We start from the raw sequence: 17,483 nt of genomic DNA on the forward strand, positions 1-17,483 counted from the left end.
TCATTACACGGCTGAAGCTATTTATAGCGCCCATACCACTAATTCATCACATGTTTCTGTAATCCATCATTGTGGTGATATCTCAATCATCATTATTAAACGTCAGAGGGATGATCAATGATGGATTCATAGTGCTTATACTGAAACAGACTTTACAAAGTGCTTCACAATTCTGGATGAAATCAAAAGATCATTGACAAGGAAATAATGACCGTAAAAAGAATGATACAATTGACCATTAATAATAATCTAAAGTCAAATACATTTTATGAATGTGCTTTTGATTGATATTATACAGAACACTGTGTAAACTGCAAAAATAATAATGCAATCAGAGAAATCTGCAAACAACTAAACAAGTTGCACTGTACACATCTGGTCTGAAGTACACATCAGATGCACAAATTCTTCTTTTGACATGAACTTCATATACATCTTCTCATCTCACTCTAGGAAAGCAAATAAACCCAAACATGTTGAACGGTTTCTCTTAGGAGCAGCAATAGAAACATGTTTGGATAATATATTAACCCCGTCTCCTCATAATTAATCCTACAGATCTACATGTGGATCATCAAATAAACCCAACACTATGATACATATATTTTTTGACGAGGACACAATGCATGACATTAGCGTTACTTTAAATTGTGTTTCTTGCACAACTTTGAACTTTGAACTATGTGTTGGTTAAAGCTGCTGTAAAGTAAAAGACGTGGAAGCACTTACAACAGGGTTTTTCGGGTCCATTTTTAAGACTTCAGTGAAGGATGCGTGTGCTTCAGTGTAGTTGTTCTGACTGAGGTAGACAAAGGCCCTGAAACACACAGACACACAGTCAGCACATCTACAAACAGTACTGATAATAGTATTACATGAAAGGAACATTCTGCGTTTCTTCAGTCGTCCTGTGCTATGTTCATACTGGAAGCTGTGGAAGACAATACATGGCCAAAAGTATGTGGACAAGCGAACATACACATGTATGTGTGTGTGTGTGTGTGTGTGTGTGTGTGTGTGTGTGTGTGTGTATGTATATATATATATATATATATATATATATATATATATATATATATATGTGTGTGTGTGTGTATATATATATATATATATATATATATATATATATATCTCACATATGTGATATGTCATTTCAAAACCATGCGCATTGATCTGCTGCCAGAACAGCCTCCATTATATAACCTGGCTGCAGGCAGGGGCCGAGAACAAACTATAAAAAAAAACGGTCCCAGACCAAAGTACCCAGCTCGAGATAAAACTAAAAATGTATAACTAAAAACAACAAAATGCTACAAAAAAACATGACTGCATGACGACATTATCTTCTGCCTTTGTGAAGTGAGCATGCATACACCCAGTCTGAGTGAGGTAGGCTGTCACTGGAGGTTTGCCTCATCCTCTACATCTCCTCGGCCCAGAGCTACAGAAGGTACCACCTCCTGTGCTAAATCACACGCCAGAAGGAAGCACGAACCTGCAAGAAGTCCTGAAGGATAACCGCTGTCGTGGAGCAGCACAAAGTAAACACGCTCTGTACGGAGGTGCTAAATGCACGACACCCTTGTACCTGTTCATCAGCACGCATGTGGTGTGACTGGGCTGGCTCCCCGTCTCCTGGCAGGCTTTCTCCACATCCTGGAAGTACCTCTCTGCCGTTTTAACGTCTCCGATCTGGCCAAGAACAAAGCATTAGCAGCACATTAACCACTAGTCTGTGTGTCTCTCTCTGTGTGTGTGTGTGTGTGTGTGTGTGTGTGTGTGTGTGTGTGTGTGTGTGTATTGCAAAATAGGGCAAGAACAAATAGATTAGATTCCATGATCCTCCAGGGAAAACTAACTTTTTGCATCAGCAAAGAATACATACAGGAACATTACAAATAGGAATAATGATGACAAAACAAGCGCAACACAATAGAGTGCTGCAGGGATGACATATGTTTGTAGGCCAACCTGGAAGTTAGCATCGCACTGGTTCCCCCGACTTTTGTCTTAGTGCAGAAAATAAGCTCCGTCTGTGGCAAGTTAAAGTTTATTATACTTACACATTTTGTCTTCACATATAAACACCACTTTTATGATTTTTGAAGCGTAAATGCTTTTGGTAGAAGTATAAAGCTAACGTTAGGCTATAACTCAGCGTCACCACCCCCGAGTAGATACGTTTCCCCGTGTTTTGGGTGATGACGGTCATAGAAATTGTGGTATTAAAAGGTTTATGAAATGCTATGAAATGTAATCATATAGTTTTGTAAACTTTAATAAATGTGGAGGGCTTGTTGCCAGAGCAAGTCAAATCAATTACAAAGAAGCAAATGACGCCTGACTAAGCTGAAATAGCACCGCCTCTGCAGAGGCACATGACCTTTGATCTGGCCCCCTGAGGGGACCAACAGTTTTACCAAACTCAAACAAGAAGACGACAACACCAACTGTGGGCTGGCCGGACCAGTTTGAAGCCCAGAAGAAAAAAAAACGCTTCTCCAGAGGAGCGTAAACACTGAAGACGTATTACATTTGTGAATGTTTGATATGGTCCATACGGTAACCCATGCTTACCTAAATGTGTGTTTCTCTACTTAGTTAAGTTAGTACTGACACTGTCCTGTAGAATTTGCTAGTACAATCCAGATTTTATAGATCCGTCGATGATTGCAAGCAGCCTTGGACCCGAGGCGGCAAAGCAGCCCCAAAACATGACACAGCCTCCATCGTGCTGCACAGTCTGGATGAGGTTCTTATGCTGCAATGCAGTGTTTGGCTTTTACCAAATATGAAGCATCTCATTTAAACCAAATCTATTTTGGACTCATTCGCCCACAGAACATTCTTCCAAAAGCCTTCTGGTTCATCAACACGGCCTTTAGTAAACTTTAGACATGCATCAATGTTCTTCTTGGACCATAGTGGATCATTTTGCAACATGCAGATATACAGAACATTTCTAAAGTGTTTACAAACGTTCTTGTGGCACTGTGTGTGTGTGTGTGTTAATGTTCTGACCTGCAGAAAGATGCGTCCTATGCCACTGAGCAGCTGCACTCTCTGCTGGGGTTCATACTGGATGATGGAGTGATAGGTCTCCACAGCCAGAACATAATCCTGAGAGAGTGAGGGACAGACAGAGAAAGAGAGAGAGTGAGAGAGACACAGAGAAAGACAGCGAGAGAGAAAAAGAGAGAGAGAGAGAGAGACAGACAGAGACACAGAGATAGAGAGGGAGAGAGGGAGAGGGAGAGAGAGAGAAAGAAAGAGACACACAGAGAGAGAGAGAGAGAGAGAGAGAGAGAGAGAGAGAGAGGGGCGAGAGAGAGAGATAGAGAGAGAGAGGGCGAGAGAGAGAGACAGAGAGAGAGAAAGAGAAAGAGAGAGAGAAAGAGAGAGAGAGAGGGCAGAGACAGAGAGAGAGGAAGAGACAGACAGAGAGAGAGCAGAGACAGCGAAGGAGGAGAGAGAGAGAGACAGCGAGAGAGAGAGAGAGAGAGAGAGAGAGACCGAGAGAGAGGGCCGAGGGAGGGCGAGAGAGACAGAGAGAAGGGGGAGGGCGAGATAGAGACAGAGAGAGAAAGAGACAGAGAGAGAGAGGGGGAGAGGGCGAGAGAGAGACACAGAGAGAGAGAGAGAGAGAGAGAGAGAGAGAGAGAGAAGAGACAGAGAGAGAGAGAGAGAGAGAGAGAGACAGATGAAGAGAGAGAGAGAGAGAGAGAGAGAGAAGAGAGAGAGCGCGCGATGGAGCCTTTGTCTCGCGAGAGGAGACATTCCTAGAGAGAGAGAGGACAGAGAGAGAGAGAGGGAGAGGGCGAGAGAGAGACACAGAGAGAGAGAGAGAGAGACAGAGAGAGAGAGAGAGAGACAAAGAGGTAGAGAAAAATAGAAAAGTTAAATAATGGAGGGTAACGAAAGCAAAGACGGAAGTTACAAGCGAGTAGGGTAAACAGTAGGAGGCAGAGACAGGTGGAGGGCGAGCGAGGTAAAGAAGAGCAGAGTTGAGGCGTAGAGAGAGAGAGGGCATTAATCAAATATGGAGTATTAACTGGGCGATGTGACCCTCTTCCCACCTACACACTGCACTGCTACACATCGCTCACATGGTGACTGGACTGCTGAGCAGTGCGACAGAGAGGTCAGTGAGGTCTGTGTGTGTGTGTGTGTGTGTGTATGTGTAGAGAGTGTGTACAGGGCTGGGACAAGGTACAGAAAGTGAGATTTGCGCATATGTGCATGTATTACGGTAAAGTTATTTATAAAAAAAAGAAGCTTTTTCAGCACAAGACAACAATTTAATTGATCCTACATATGTGTATCCAAAGCCTGAAGCCATTTATTTAACAAAAGAAAGTGCCACGGACAGGGTAGGGAACTAAAACACATTCTGAGATAAGGAAGAAAAACATAACAAAATCCCACCAACTACAAATGTACACATGATATTATTGTACAGTATACTTTTAAAATATTATAATATTTTAAAATAATATATAAAAATAGCCAAAGCAATAAAAATAATACGGTCATCTCAATTCTCACCAATAGATGGCACTGTGGTTCTCTCTAATGTCTGTTTAAATCTACAGCTCTCTCTCTCTCCCTCCCTCTCTCTCACTCACTCACTCACTGACCAAGAATCCAATTAGTGGTCAGTCTGGGGGGATTTCACTGTGAATCCTCCACCAGCCTGGCATCAGAGATCTCCAAGTCTCAAACCCAGATACACTCCTGCAGACACACATCAAGGCAGATGCATAGACACACACACACACAACACACACACACACCTTCATCAGCAGTAGGCAGTTGGCCATGGAGTACATGACCCGGCTGAGACGAGACCTCCACAGCTTAAGAGACACTAAAAACAGGGAGAGAAGAAGACAGACAGAGGTTTCATTTCTTAAATGGTGACTTCCTTTTTTTATTCCACCTGCTTTTTGTGGGGCGTTCTTCTAACGTCACCCCTTTTTCCATCCATTGCTCTTATCCCTCCATCCCTCTCATTAAACCTCCCCTCTCCCCCTCCTCCTCAACACCAGGGTTTATTTTGAGGCGAGGTGGTGAGGAAGACACTGCGGCACACTCCGCTTTTTCTATTTTCCCTCAGACAGTGCACCCTGTGGAAGAGTTAGTGTGCAGGCCTATTAGTATTCATCGCTGCACATGTGTGTGTGTGTGTGTGTGTGTGTGTCTGTGTGTGTGTGTGTTGGGGAGGAGAGCTAATCACTCAGTAGGGGTCTGATGTGTGAAGGCAAGGCCCCGCGTTATTGACTTGACTGTCGACTGTCTGCGTGGGTAGAGAGAGGAGAGACAGAGGGCACAGCTATTACGCTGCTTTTAGAAGGGGGAGGAACTGCCAGCGCCGGCGCACCCTCACACATACATTCGTACACGCGTCACACTGCCAATTCTCCCAATGGTAAGCAAGTGTCTTGGTACATTTAGCTCAACTTCACCAAGTGGCTTGTTGTTGTCCATCGCCTCAAATTAGCTGATTAAATGGCTTATAGTTGCTTTTAAAAAAAACACCACAACCTCTGAAAAAGTTGCTTAATTAGTAGTCACATGGATTGCAAACACACGCCTTGGAGAACACTGCTTTAAGATGTATTCCTGTGTTGAGAAAGTCTGAGAGAAGAGAAGAGAAGAAAAGAGAAGAGGAAGTCTATTTACATCATGTCGTGCGGAGGTGTGTCTCACTAAAACTGGTGAATTTCAGATGAAGGCGCCGGCCTATTTCTCCAGCACACTTGCAGATGCGAGTGGATTGGATAGGATTGATCTGTATTGATCTGTTTGGCGTGAAGGGCTGAAGAGACCATTTGATATTCAGTGCGAGTACCAGAGCAGTGAGGTGCTAAACACTTTTAGAGCACCGCATTGGTGTGTTTATGTGGTGTGTGTGGCCGAGGTATGCTGCAGTCCTGCACCAGGTGTGCTTCTGACTCAGTGTGTGTGTGTGTGTGTGTGTGTGTGTGTGTGTGTGCGTGTGTGTGTGTGTGTGTGTGTGTGTGTGTGTGTGTGTACAACTGGGGCCCATGACCTCACTCTCCTCCCAGTGTGATGCAGACTGGGATTGAGGCCAGGTCGGTACCAAATGTCTGTGTGTGTGTGTGTGTGTGTGTGTGCGTACTTACCTTGCCTGTTCTCCTGTGTTAGGGTGATCATGCTGCCATCCTCAGCTAAGCCTTTCTCCAAGTTCTCTAGAATCTGTTAACAGGGAGGGGGGGGATTCAAACTTCAGAGGGGAAGTTGCTTCACGACAGCACTGAAGGCTTTTTATGAGTCTGCATTAGAATCTGCATATTCAATGACAAAAGAAATGTGGCTGTTTACACAGGTGGGCTTAAGGCTTTGTATGTGTGTAGTTTTATTGTGTAAATACTACAGAGTATGCATATCTTGATGTTCATCCAGAGGCTGTGTTCATGCGTGTGTGTACTAACAGCGAGGCAGACGGTTTTGAGATTGTGCAGGCGGTCCAGAGCCTCCTGGGGCTTGGCCAGGTACTGGGGAAGCTCGGCATGCAGCAGCCGCATGGAGAACGGCACCATGGAGCCTGGACAGGAAGGAGGGGGGGAGGGAGAGGGAGGACAAGAGAACAGGAGACAGTGTGTGAAAATGTGCGAGGGGAAAAAGAGGGAAATAAGAAACAGGGTAGAATGAGGACATAGGAGAGAGAGAGAGAGAGAGAGAGAGAGAGAGAGAGAGAGAGAGAGAGAGAGAAGGAGAGGAAAGGCAGAGAGAGACAGAAAGACAGAGCGCGAGATGAGAATATAAACCTATCCACCCACACACAGACAGCACACAGCCCTGGAGGCAGGAACCTACAGATGGCATTGAGCTACGTATGGCTGCTTATTAAACCCTCTCATCTCTCTCTCTGTGTGCTGCAAAGTTCCATCACTCATCTTTCTGCCTCATCCCTGTCTCTCTCTGCCTCTACATCATTCACACTGTCACACACACACACACACGCACGCACGCACGCACGCACGCACGCACACGCACATCCCTGAGGAAGAGCCTGTATTCAGGTGAGTTCCCGGGCTTTGATCAGGGTCTCTTTGATATTGTCATCAGACCTGAAGCTCAGCTCGCTGGTCCATCTTCATCCGTCTATGCATCTCCATTTCTATCTCTCTAGTCTACCTGCTTGTTCTGTGTATCCAACCCATCTGCAGAGTACAGAAAGAATACACATACACCTTTTCTGATTTACCCCAGTGTCTCTATTACAGCCCTCTGTTACAATGTTTTATCTTCAAGCCGAGTGGACAGCGCACTCTCTTGCTTTGATTCTATATTCCGTCTCTGTTGGGTGTCAGCAAGTTTCATCAGCTTAAAATTAAGACTTTTATTACCTTTACAGTGTCTGTTAAAATTAACTGTTCGGAACTGAGATGGAAAACAAGCCATGAAACCACAACATTGAACAGACCCTGAAAGCTAAAATGGAAGGTATCCTGTGAAGCAGTGTTCTGGCAGCTACTTTAGATTCAGTCCGCTCTTTAGATGAAAATGCTTATTAGTCACATTTTAGTCATTTTCATCTTTCATAGTTTTTGCCCACTTAAGTCGACGAAAAGTTATTACATTTTAGTCATTACTTTTGTTAACAATGTTTCTTCTCTTCATTTTGCCTTTTTTATAAAATGTAGTCCTGGGCCAAATGTTCTTTTTTAGTCATCAGATTAAATTGAACATTTCAGTCAATCTAGTTGAGCTGAAACTAATACTTTTGTCATTTAAATCAAACTTATTTCTTCTTCTTTAGTCCTCCAATCCGCACCACCCAGCAAAAATATGCATTTATCAACCAACCGAACTTGACCCAACCAGCAAAACGCAAATATTATGCATTGTAGTAGCACTATTCTCAGGACAGAGAGGGACAAAGTGCTCGCTGCGTGTGTGTGTGTGTGTGTGTGTGTGTGTGTGTGCGCGCGTGTGTGTGTGTTTTAGAGAGAGAGAGATTGACAGAAATAAGGGAGCAGAGGGTTGAAGGTGACGGAAATAAAACGTTTTTTTCATTGCATTTTATTCTCGTCTTTTTTCGTCAAAGACGTCGCATGATGATTCATTCATCACAGTTCATGTTTAACGATGTCGGTACAGTCTCGTTACTGTTTCGTCTTAGTCATGGCAAACAAAGGTTGTGGACGAACATATTTTGTCATAGCGCTGTGAAGTTCTTGACTAGTATTGGCACTATAAAGCAATATTTTGAAGAGTGCGTGTGCATCTTCTTTATATCTTATATCACAGCAGGACGCACAAGAGCACATACACTGCCGACGAGATACAAAGACTTTTCGGAGCAAAATCAATAGATTTCAATGATGAAAGAAATTAAGAAATATACTCAAGGCGTTCCTGATATATCACACTCACGTAAATGGGACAAACGTACAACATAATGCCTCCAGCCGCAGCTCGCTGGCGTGGAGGCATATACTGTAAGAGAGCACAACCCATGCAACAGAGAAGTGCCCTTCCTTTTTTTTTATTGTAATGGAATCTTAGTTTATGCGAAGTAAATAAATAAATTAAAAAAGGTACAGGACACAGTGATCCTGTTGTAAGTATTGTTTTAGGTCATTGTAGTGAGTGACAAAGGGATACTTTTGGGAGGCAAATGTCAGCGCTCTAAACTTTCCGTTTCCACTCAGGTTTTCATCTGTGCAGGTTCAAACAAGAGCATAAAGAGAGGTGGATGAAAACGCACCTTATGCTATTGTTTTATCTTACGGCGGATAAAAGGGTTGAACCTGAGATGTGAGTGAAGAGTTTTGGTTGCATTAGTGCATTTTGGGTGTCAGATTAACTGTTGGTAAAGAGAATTGTGTGGGAGTAAAGAAAAAAGAACGGGAACAAATGTCCCCAGTCTTGTATGCAGGTTCATCTTTTTGTCGGGCTGACATTACACCAGTTGTAGAGCACAAGACTCATCCAGCCCAAGAAAAAAAAGCAAGGACCCCCTTTCAAAGAAGCCGGGAAGGTCAGCTTTTGACCACGTTATTTTCTTTTTGTTTTCAACCCGTGAGAAGGAATCAAGACTGAAAGTAAAGCATGACGGTACAGCCTGTAATGGGACATGCATGAATTCTATTTGTCTGGCAAGTGGCCTTCAGGACTCAACTTTTCCTTTTTGCAAACAAATTAATAACCTCCAAACATTGATTCCTTCTCGTGCACCAAGTCGATCCTAATTTTTCGGATAGTGATACATGGGCGGCCGTCTCTTAAAAGAGTGTGATCATTGGTAATAGATAGTCGATGCAAGCGCTGGACCGGAGAAATGTTCGATTGTGATGCCAGGCTACACATCTCGTGCCAGTTTGTCTTCGAGCACCTAGCAGGGCACAAAGCGTTTAAATTGAGCAATGGAAAGTCAATCGGTGCTCTCTTTAGAAGGCTGTGCCATGGAGCATCAAGTATGCTTTTTTTTTTTTTTTTTTTTTGTGTGTGTGTGGTGTATGTGTGTGTGTGTGCGTGCAGCTGTGTCTCTGCTACTGCCTTCACCGTGGTAGCCCGAGGGGCAAAGCAGATCCAAAGTAATGGGAATACATTAGAGAGCAATTCATGCAGTGTAAAAAGAGGAAAAACAAAACCAAAGAACTGCTGGAGACAAGCAGTTGTTGGAGCTTCTTGACGATACAGTCTAATATCAAGCTCCTGGCAGAAACTTTCCTTTGAATATTTAATAGGACAGTGGTGGTATACTTGTGTATCCTAAAAAACGTGGGTAAAATGCAAAATCCTTTTGGAGAGCAGGCTAATAACACATTCAAAGCTCACAGATAAGAGTTTGGGAGCAGCTTTTCAGCAGTATCATGAATACTACTATTCAACCTTGAGTCAGCTTTCACACAGTATCCATAGAGCGGCTTTTGGACGAAAGAAATATGAAAAGAGATATGAAACTATGCATGCTTTTACAATGTTAGAGTTTGTAGATAAAAGTTTCTGGGGTCAATATTAAAAGTGCTCCTCCTACATTTAAGATCAATACTAATGACAGAGGGTGGTATGGTTTTATACAAGCAGAGTGTGTATACCTCGCCTCCCAGGGTAAACAGTGGGGTAGTACTCGTAGTAGAGGTCTGGCTGATCCAGGTTGCCGAAGGGTTCAAACTCCAGATCAGCGTTTTGGAAGAGGTTCAGCTTGGTCAGGAGGGCCAGCCGCACAAACCACAGCTGGAACACAAACAAAACACACCTCCCTCTGTGAATAAGTGAAGTGAATAAGACATGAATCCAATATTTAAAGCACAAACTGAACAGAAAAAAGACACATCAAGCAAATTGTCTAATCTCGTGTGGTCCTAGCTACATTGCCCTGCGTCAGTTATCCATCACCTCCGTCTATGTGTTTTTGGCCGCAGTTCCACTGGAGGATACTAGGAGTTGAGGTTAAAACACTGCAGACCACAGTGGTCATCAATGAGTGACCAGAATCTTCCCTTGTTGACCCGTGTCCTGCACAATCCCGCCGTGCAGACGTTCCTCTGTTTGGTTGTCGATAAAGGGACAAGCTAAGAATCCCACCTATGCTGACGGGTTACTATCTGCAGTGGAAAAGGAAATGTAGAAATGACCCAAAGTGAGTGGCGTACACTCGAGAGGAGCTGCACCATGCAGTGGAAACAAGGCATTAGTCTTTTCACTCAAACTTTCTTAATTAGTCCCAAAACTGTTAATATTTTCCAGTTCATTTGGTCAGAATCCAATTATGTAATAACATGCTCAATAATTTAATACAATGTCTTGACTTTCATTGTACAGTCATAACATTTTTATCCATAGTGTAATTACATTACTGGGTTTTACATTGGTGCAATTAATTAAATCATCTGTAGTTCTTGCATTATTTAAAAAAAGAAAAAGACATCATGGGGTTGCAATCCAGATGTTTTGTTCCAGAGCCCAAACAATTGATTGGATTTTTGCCCAGTATTCATTTATTAACATACACAATCGATAAGGATGCCTTAAAGTAGCTTATTCAAGAATTGCGACCAAGACTACTTTATATTTGAATCTAATGAATAAACTTCTGCACATCTGGAGGGCACAGGCTGTTCCAGGTCCATGTTGTGAAAATTGCCGGGAGCTTTTGACAGCACACAGCCCATATGCACTTGGACAGAAGCCCAGGCACATGCAGCTGTTTCCTGATGTGATAGAGTTGGGGATGGACTACCTCCCAGCGAGACAACAACATGGAAGGATCCAGAAGCTCCCGAGCAGCACGAGAGCCCCCAAAGTAACTCCTCTCTCGACCCCTATCTTGACCTTGTAACGCCACAACGCTGGCTCTTCATTAACATGGACTCTCATACCAAAATATTAAATGTGGGAAAAGCCATTGGACACAGAGTGGACACAGGGTGGACACAGGGTGGACACAGGGTGGACACAGGGAGCCTGCATCATATAAGATAAGATTACTTCTATAAAGTTTGACAGTAGCCCCGTGCATTTAGAAGGAAGACACTTTAACCCTTTCACAACCACCCCCCTTATGGGGATGGTACACCTAAATGAAAACAATATTTATTATTAGACCCTTGTGATGAATTAGAACGTTACATTTTCAAGGATTTATCACTTTGTTGGGCCGTCACGCTGCTCTGAAGGAAGGGAGAAACAATATGTTTACGGTTTCAGTTGTATCCTCTGCCATGCGTCTGTATTAATGAGTCTAATCTATCTTTACATTCATTACACACTCATATTTATGTAACTTTCTAAAGTACTTGCAGTCTGTGAAAGTTCAGCATAGTGCTAATGTCCTGTGGGTGGTGAAAGGTTAACAGAGATGCCCAACAGTCATCAGTTTTGTTATGATGCATATTGCTATTAATTGCATAAAAAAAAAAAAAAAAAAGGACCACACATTTAAAACCCTGGATTTTAAAATTGTGCCAGGATGCTTAAGAACGTAAAACAAACAGTAATATGCAGCACGAGGCAACAACACGGTCGATTAACTTAAAGTCTCAAGCACAGAGCCTACCACAGGGGTGGCCTTCTTAATGAGCTTACGCAGCCATCCATCTTCTGGATAGAGCTTCAAGAACCCAGGCATACAAATGTGCTAGCAGCTACACACCGACAAAACGTGGAAAAGGAAAGTGCAACAAAACTAACGACGAATATCTCGGAGTGTGCTTTCTTACAGATGTCTGTTGGTGGTCATGTCTAACACACTGTGCTGATGTATTCTAAGAGAGGAAACGCATTCACATCTGTCCCCTTAAAGAGAAACTCATCATAGTTTACCTCAAACATTATTCATATCATCAGTTTGGAAACAAACTAAATGTAATGAACTCCTAGTACCAAAATAATATGGTATTAAATAATCAGTGAAATGGTTATACAATATCAGGAGGGCATTTCACATTATCGGGTTTATTTTCAGCTAGGTGCCAAATCTATTTCATTTTCAAGTGCCGTTTGGGAATTATTACATTAATGTGTGGAACAACACATGTCTTGGCTTCACTCTCCCGCCAACACACAGACAGATGAACGGACGAAGAGACAGGCACTGGCATCTCACCTGCAGTGAGTCGGTGGTGTGGGAGGTTGGCTGGCCAGCCTTTCCATATCCCTGACCATGAGCAGTCAGCAGCCGGCCCGTCAGATCCACCGCAGCACGCCAGTTTTTACTGCTCTGCAGGGGAGAAAAAGAAACAGCACACAGGCTCTGAAACACACTCCATGACTGACGGGAGGAAGCCTAGAAGACCTTCGGGGACTATATCAATGTGAACCACCCACATTTCTTTCAAGATGCCCGTCAGTGTTATCACACAAGGATGAAGGTTTGGCTAATTCCTGCTTATGACACTTGAGTATTATGATCATATTGTATTCAACAAAGTATTTGCTGAGTTTTGGGATCGTGGCAAAATCACTACAACAAAGTCCAACAGGGCAAACATCCGTCTCCAACCTGACCTTGACCTGGGAAACTGCGGTTTCAATTCCAACTCAAGGCCCTCTTACTCGCTTGTTCTGGAGCTTTCGGCCGTGTCCTCAGTCCTCAGCACCAGATTGAGTTTGGTCAGTTGCTATGAACATGCAGATGTTCAAACATTACATCATTCTAAGCACTTCTGAGATTGTGTCCAAAATCACTATATTTACTATCCACCATGTTTGAATGTGTGAAGTCTAAATATGAAATGAATGCTCTATATATTGCTCTCAGAAATCCAGACAATGGAGGAAAATAGTGATTAATGAAGGAGTGATTTCAGACAGAGTGAAATGAAATGTCTCAACAGTCAAGAAATGTTGCTCAGTTCCACGACACCTAAGCAAACTTATAATATAGACAATAAAATACAGTCGATATCTCTGGAACAGGGGAGTAAGTGGACTTTGAGTCGTCTACAACTTGTTTACAAAACAATTAGACGAGCTATAAAAATGACGACAGTTTAAAGTGAAAAATGCCCGTTACTATTTCCCAGAGCCCACAGCGATGCTTTCATATTGCCTGTTTTATCCAAACAACAGTCCAGATGCCTAAATATATTTACTTTGCATTGAAGTGAAACAGAAAGGAGCAGAACAATCCTCACATTTGAGAATCTGGAATTTGCTTTTGCTCAATTACTAAGTTAAACCATTATATAAAATAATTGACTTATTGTTTCAGCTCTGTCTCTTTTCACATCATTTAAAAACATCTTATTATTACAGACGGGATTAATGGGCAAAACCATAAAAATAAGACACACAAAGTAATAAACCCAAATTGAAATGTACTTGATAGTCATCCATACTTCATACATGTAGACGTGTTTCTTATGTCACATTTCAAACCACAAATCCCCAATGGGAAAACATCATAGAACATATTTGCACAGAAGGAATTCTCAGTGGAACAGTTTGCAAAGCAATTAGGAACAAGAATTCTAAAAGACAAACAAAGATCAAAGGCAAGTACCTTCTTAAGACTTTGCATTTACAGCAGATCATTTAGACAGATTGGATGCAAAACAAAGGGATGTTCCATCATCCATCATACTAATTATCTTATATATTGCAGTGTTAACTCTGAACTAATAATGTGGCATCTAATGCTGCAAAACAAAAGTCACTACATATGAAATGAGGCAACTGAGAGTGTTTACACCAATGTGTGGAACTGCCAGACATTGAGGCTGGAGGACAAAGCGCACACTCTCTCATACACACACACACACACACACACACACACACACACACACACACACACACACACACACACTAGCAGCAGCTGCTTCCACAGGAGGTGGTACAATAGGTAAGAGGGGGACAGAGGTGGGGAGGTAGAGTCACCCCACCCCATCAACACACATGACAAGGTCGGCTCGCCGATTGGGTCCTAAGTGCTGTGCCATTCATCACAGCCAGGGAGCTAATTAGGAGAGAGAGGAAGAGAGAGATAGATCTACTTTCTCTCTAGTCATCTTTATCACAAAACTCATCACCCTTTTCCCTCTCTTTTCTCTGTTGTAGCTGTCCTCTCTTCCCCATTCATCCTCTCTCCTTCCCTTCCTGTCCTCCTTTTTCCTTGTGCCTGCCTTGCTGCCTCTCTCTGCTTCACAGGATTCTCCCTATACATTCTCCTCCCTCCATCTTGACACTTCCTCCTCTCTTTCCTCTCCCTCCATCTCCACCCCTCCCTCTGACTCTCATTTCTGCCTCCCCTTCTCTTCCTGCTGTCATTGCTTTCTCCCCAATCGCTCCTTCCTCATCCCTCCGCTCCTTCCATCTCCTCTCCTGCCCTGCGCCAGTAGCTTCGCTGCCTCTGAATCTTCATTAGGGGGGGAAATGAAGCTGAAAACGAGGAGGCAGCCTGGATGGCCAAAAGCAGCTGCAGTCACTCAGACGCACACACATATCCTACAGTATGCTACAGAACACCACTGCCCAGCCACATGGCATAAGAAGACAGGTGTGCTAGCGTGTGATTCAGAGTGCCTGTGTAAGCTTGGGATACGGTGCAGTTGAGACAGGGCAAAGAAGGATAAGGAGTTTTAACAAAGGGCAAGCAGGATATGGATGGAAGAAATCTGACCCACATGTAGTGAAAGACCACAGAACTCAAAGTTGGACATAGCGGAAGGAAGAAGAAAAAAAAGGCAGAAACTCTAGGCTAAAAGAGTTGGAAGAAGAAACAAGGAGCAGTGGGTAGCAGAGTGGAGAGCAGGAGATGAGTAGAAGAGAGCTGAGGGCCAAGGGAGCTGCAGAGAGGCACCGCAAGGAGCCAAAGTGAAACAAACCCACCAAGCTAGAAAAGTGAACTTCAGCTCAGGCCTTATGTAACGATGCAGCATGCTGCTAGACGCAAAACTTTATGGTCTGATATTATCATACACCAGCCTATAATTTTAGGTCGTGAACCGTACCAATTCAAAAATCTAACATTAGAGGCATACAGTAATACAGGAGCTGTGATTTAAATAGACCGCAGGCGGGTTTCGTGTTTTCAGGAGGCCACAGGGTCAGTCCCCATCAAAGATGGTATGTGATTGTTCTGCTCTGACCCCGCTGATGAAAAAAGAACAGTCACAGACTGGAATGTGTTCAACATGTTAATCTAACATTTAGAATGAGTCTCGTCTCCACTAGTCTTCATACACTGACTGAAATTCATACTCTTATCCAATCATCTAATATCTTCTCAGTTTCACTGGGTCAACTTTCGTCTAATAGCGTTTTTCCACAGGTCTGGAGTAGCCTGCTTTACCAGTGTGCCGTGCTAATCTGTGATCACATGCGTTTCCACAACAGGGGATAAACACACTTCAGTTGTCCTGCTTAGTAGAATTCACAGCTTGCCAGCACAGCTTGAATGGTTGCAGTTGTGCACAGCACAAACCAGACTGTCCCCACCCATATATAAAACACCATACATTTAAGCCTGCTAACACTGCTAGCACTAGACACAAAGTATAGCTGAGGCTGATGGGAATGACATTGGTTTTGCAGGTATTTGATCATAAGGCAAGTGGACCTTAGACCAAGTAAAACTATTTAACGTATGATGTTGCTAGAGATAAAGTCAAGGGATCACCAACGTTATTATAATTCATCCAGAAGGGAAGATAAATACCAAATTTCATTGCAATCCATCCAGAAATCGTCAAACATTTTTCACCCAAAGTGTGTCACCAAATTCATTAGGATACATTGTCTGAGAACCATAAATGTCTGTACAAAAGTGCCAATCCATCTGGTAGAACTTCTAAAGCTAGTGGTGGAAGAAGCAAAGGGTATCACTAAAGACATTAGAATTCATCGTATAATATCTTTACCAACTGTCCTGCCAATTCCTCCATTAGTTGTTGAGATTTTTCCATCCAACCAAAGTGGTGGACTGACCTACCTGACATTACCATCCCTAGACCCTTGCCACTAGCATGGCTAAGTATTTCTCATTTAAGAACATATAAAGTGCTTTATGATAGGCTGTCATGGATCCTATTATGCATACAAACCACGCTGTCACTTCCCAGGTTTGAATGATTTCAATTAAAACAGAAAGGGCGTTGGGAGGACATAAAAATAGAAAAACAATAGGCTGATGGTGATTAATACTTTAGCTCAGCTCAAATGACTCCGCAATAAGGCATAATCAGATCCCCCCAAATCAAATGAGGAGGCATTACCATAGTGATTTATTGCCAGTGATATTAAAGGAGGAGTTGACTACTTGGTGAAAGAAGTGTGTATTGTGTAGGCATGTCTCTGGCATGATAGTGGGGGAAAGGCCCTTTTCTTTTGTTTGTTGCTGCTAGTTTTTGAGGATGGTATAATACTCTACCTGTCTTTGTTCCAAACAGAACAAAGACACCAGACAAAAGAAGGAAGATAGCAAAGAAGGAAGAGGGGAGACGTCAGATATGACTCCACAGAGTGACAGTGTGCTACTCAAGATGGTTCACAAGGTAAGCATCCAAAACCAAGAGCCGCTGAGGCAGCTCAAACTTTAGAGCGACAGAGATGCAAACTGTAGACCTTCACTTTGACAAATGAGCGGGTTTGGACGGATGACAAGTAATAAAGTATCACTCATCAAGAATATTCACCTAGAAATATCAAACATTTAAAGGGAGCAACAACTTTGACAAATCGTACTTAAGTAGTATTACAATGCTTCACACACACACTCCAACATACTCACACACTCAGACAACAGTGTACATTGAACATGTGCCCACATATGTCCTCCATCTCTCGCTCACACACACAAACACGTATACATAATTGGTCTCGTCGCAAGTTTAAAAGGGTTGAGGCTTCTAAAATGTGTTGATGATCGTGAGTTCAGTGCGCCTTTCCTTTGGTGAGTAAAATAAAAAAACCTGCATAACAAAGCTTGATGAACAAACGAACGCCCACTTGTTCTCTCGCAAGACCCGAAGCCTCCAGGCAAATCAGACTTAAAAAGGCTTCCTCGCACC

General features: G+C 43.0%; 1 protein-coding gene across 1 annotated transcript in view; it reads right to left on the reverse strand.

Annotated features, from left to right (window-relative positions):
• The window catches only part of trappc12 (trafficking protein particle complex subunit 12), a 31,625-nt gene that overhangs the window by 2,565 nt on the left and 11,577 nt on the right, over nt 1-17,483 (reverse strand). The window contains exons 4-11 of the mRNA XM_029460097.1: nt 12,581-12,694; nt 10,071-10,209; nt 6,456-6,568; nt 6,147-6,219; nt 4,794-4,867; nt 3,022-3,120; nt 1,589-1,692; nt 730-817 (exon numbers count right to left, since the gene is read on the reverse strand). Coding sequence (XP_029315957.1) covers nt 730-817; nt 1,589-1,692; nt 3,022-3,120; nt 4,794-4,867; nt 6,147-6,219; nt 6,456-6,568; nt 10,071-10,209; nt 12,581-12,694 — 804 coding nt within the window. The remainder of the gene's footprint in view (nt 1-729; nt 818-1,588; nt 1,693-3,021; nt 3,121-4,793; nt 4,868-6,146; nt 6,220-6,455; nt 6,569-10,070; nt 10,210-12,580; nt 12,695-17,483) is intronic.

Source organism: Cottoperca gobio, chromosome 22 (assembly GCF_900634415.1).
Source record: "Cottoperca gobio chromosome 22, fCotGob3.1, whole genome shotgun sequence".
In the NCBI taxonomy this organism is placed as follows: Eukaryota; Metazoa; Chordata; class Actinopteri; order Perciformes; family Bovichtidae; genus Cottoperca; species Cottoperca gobio.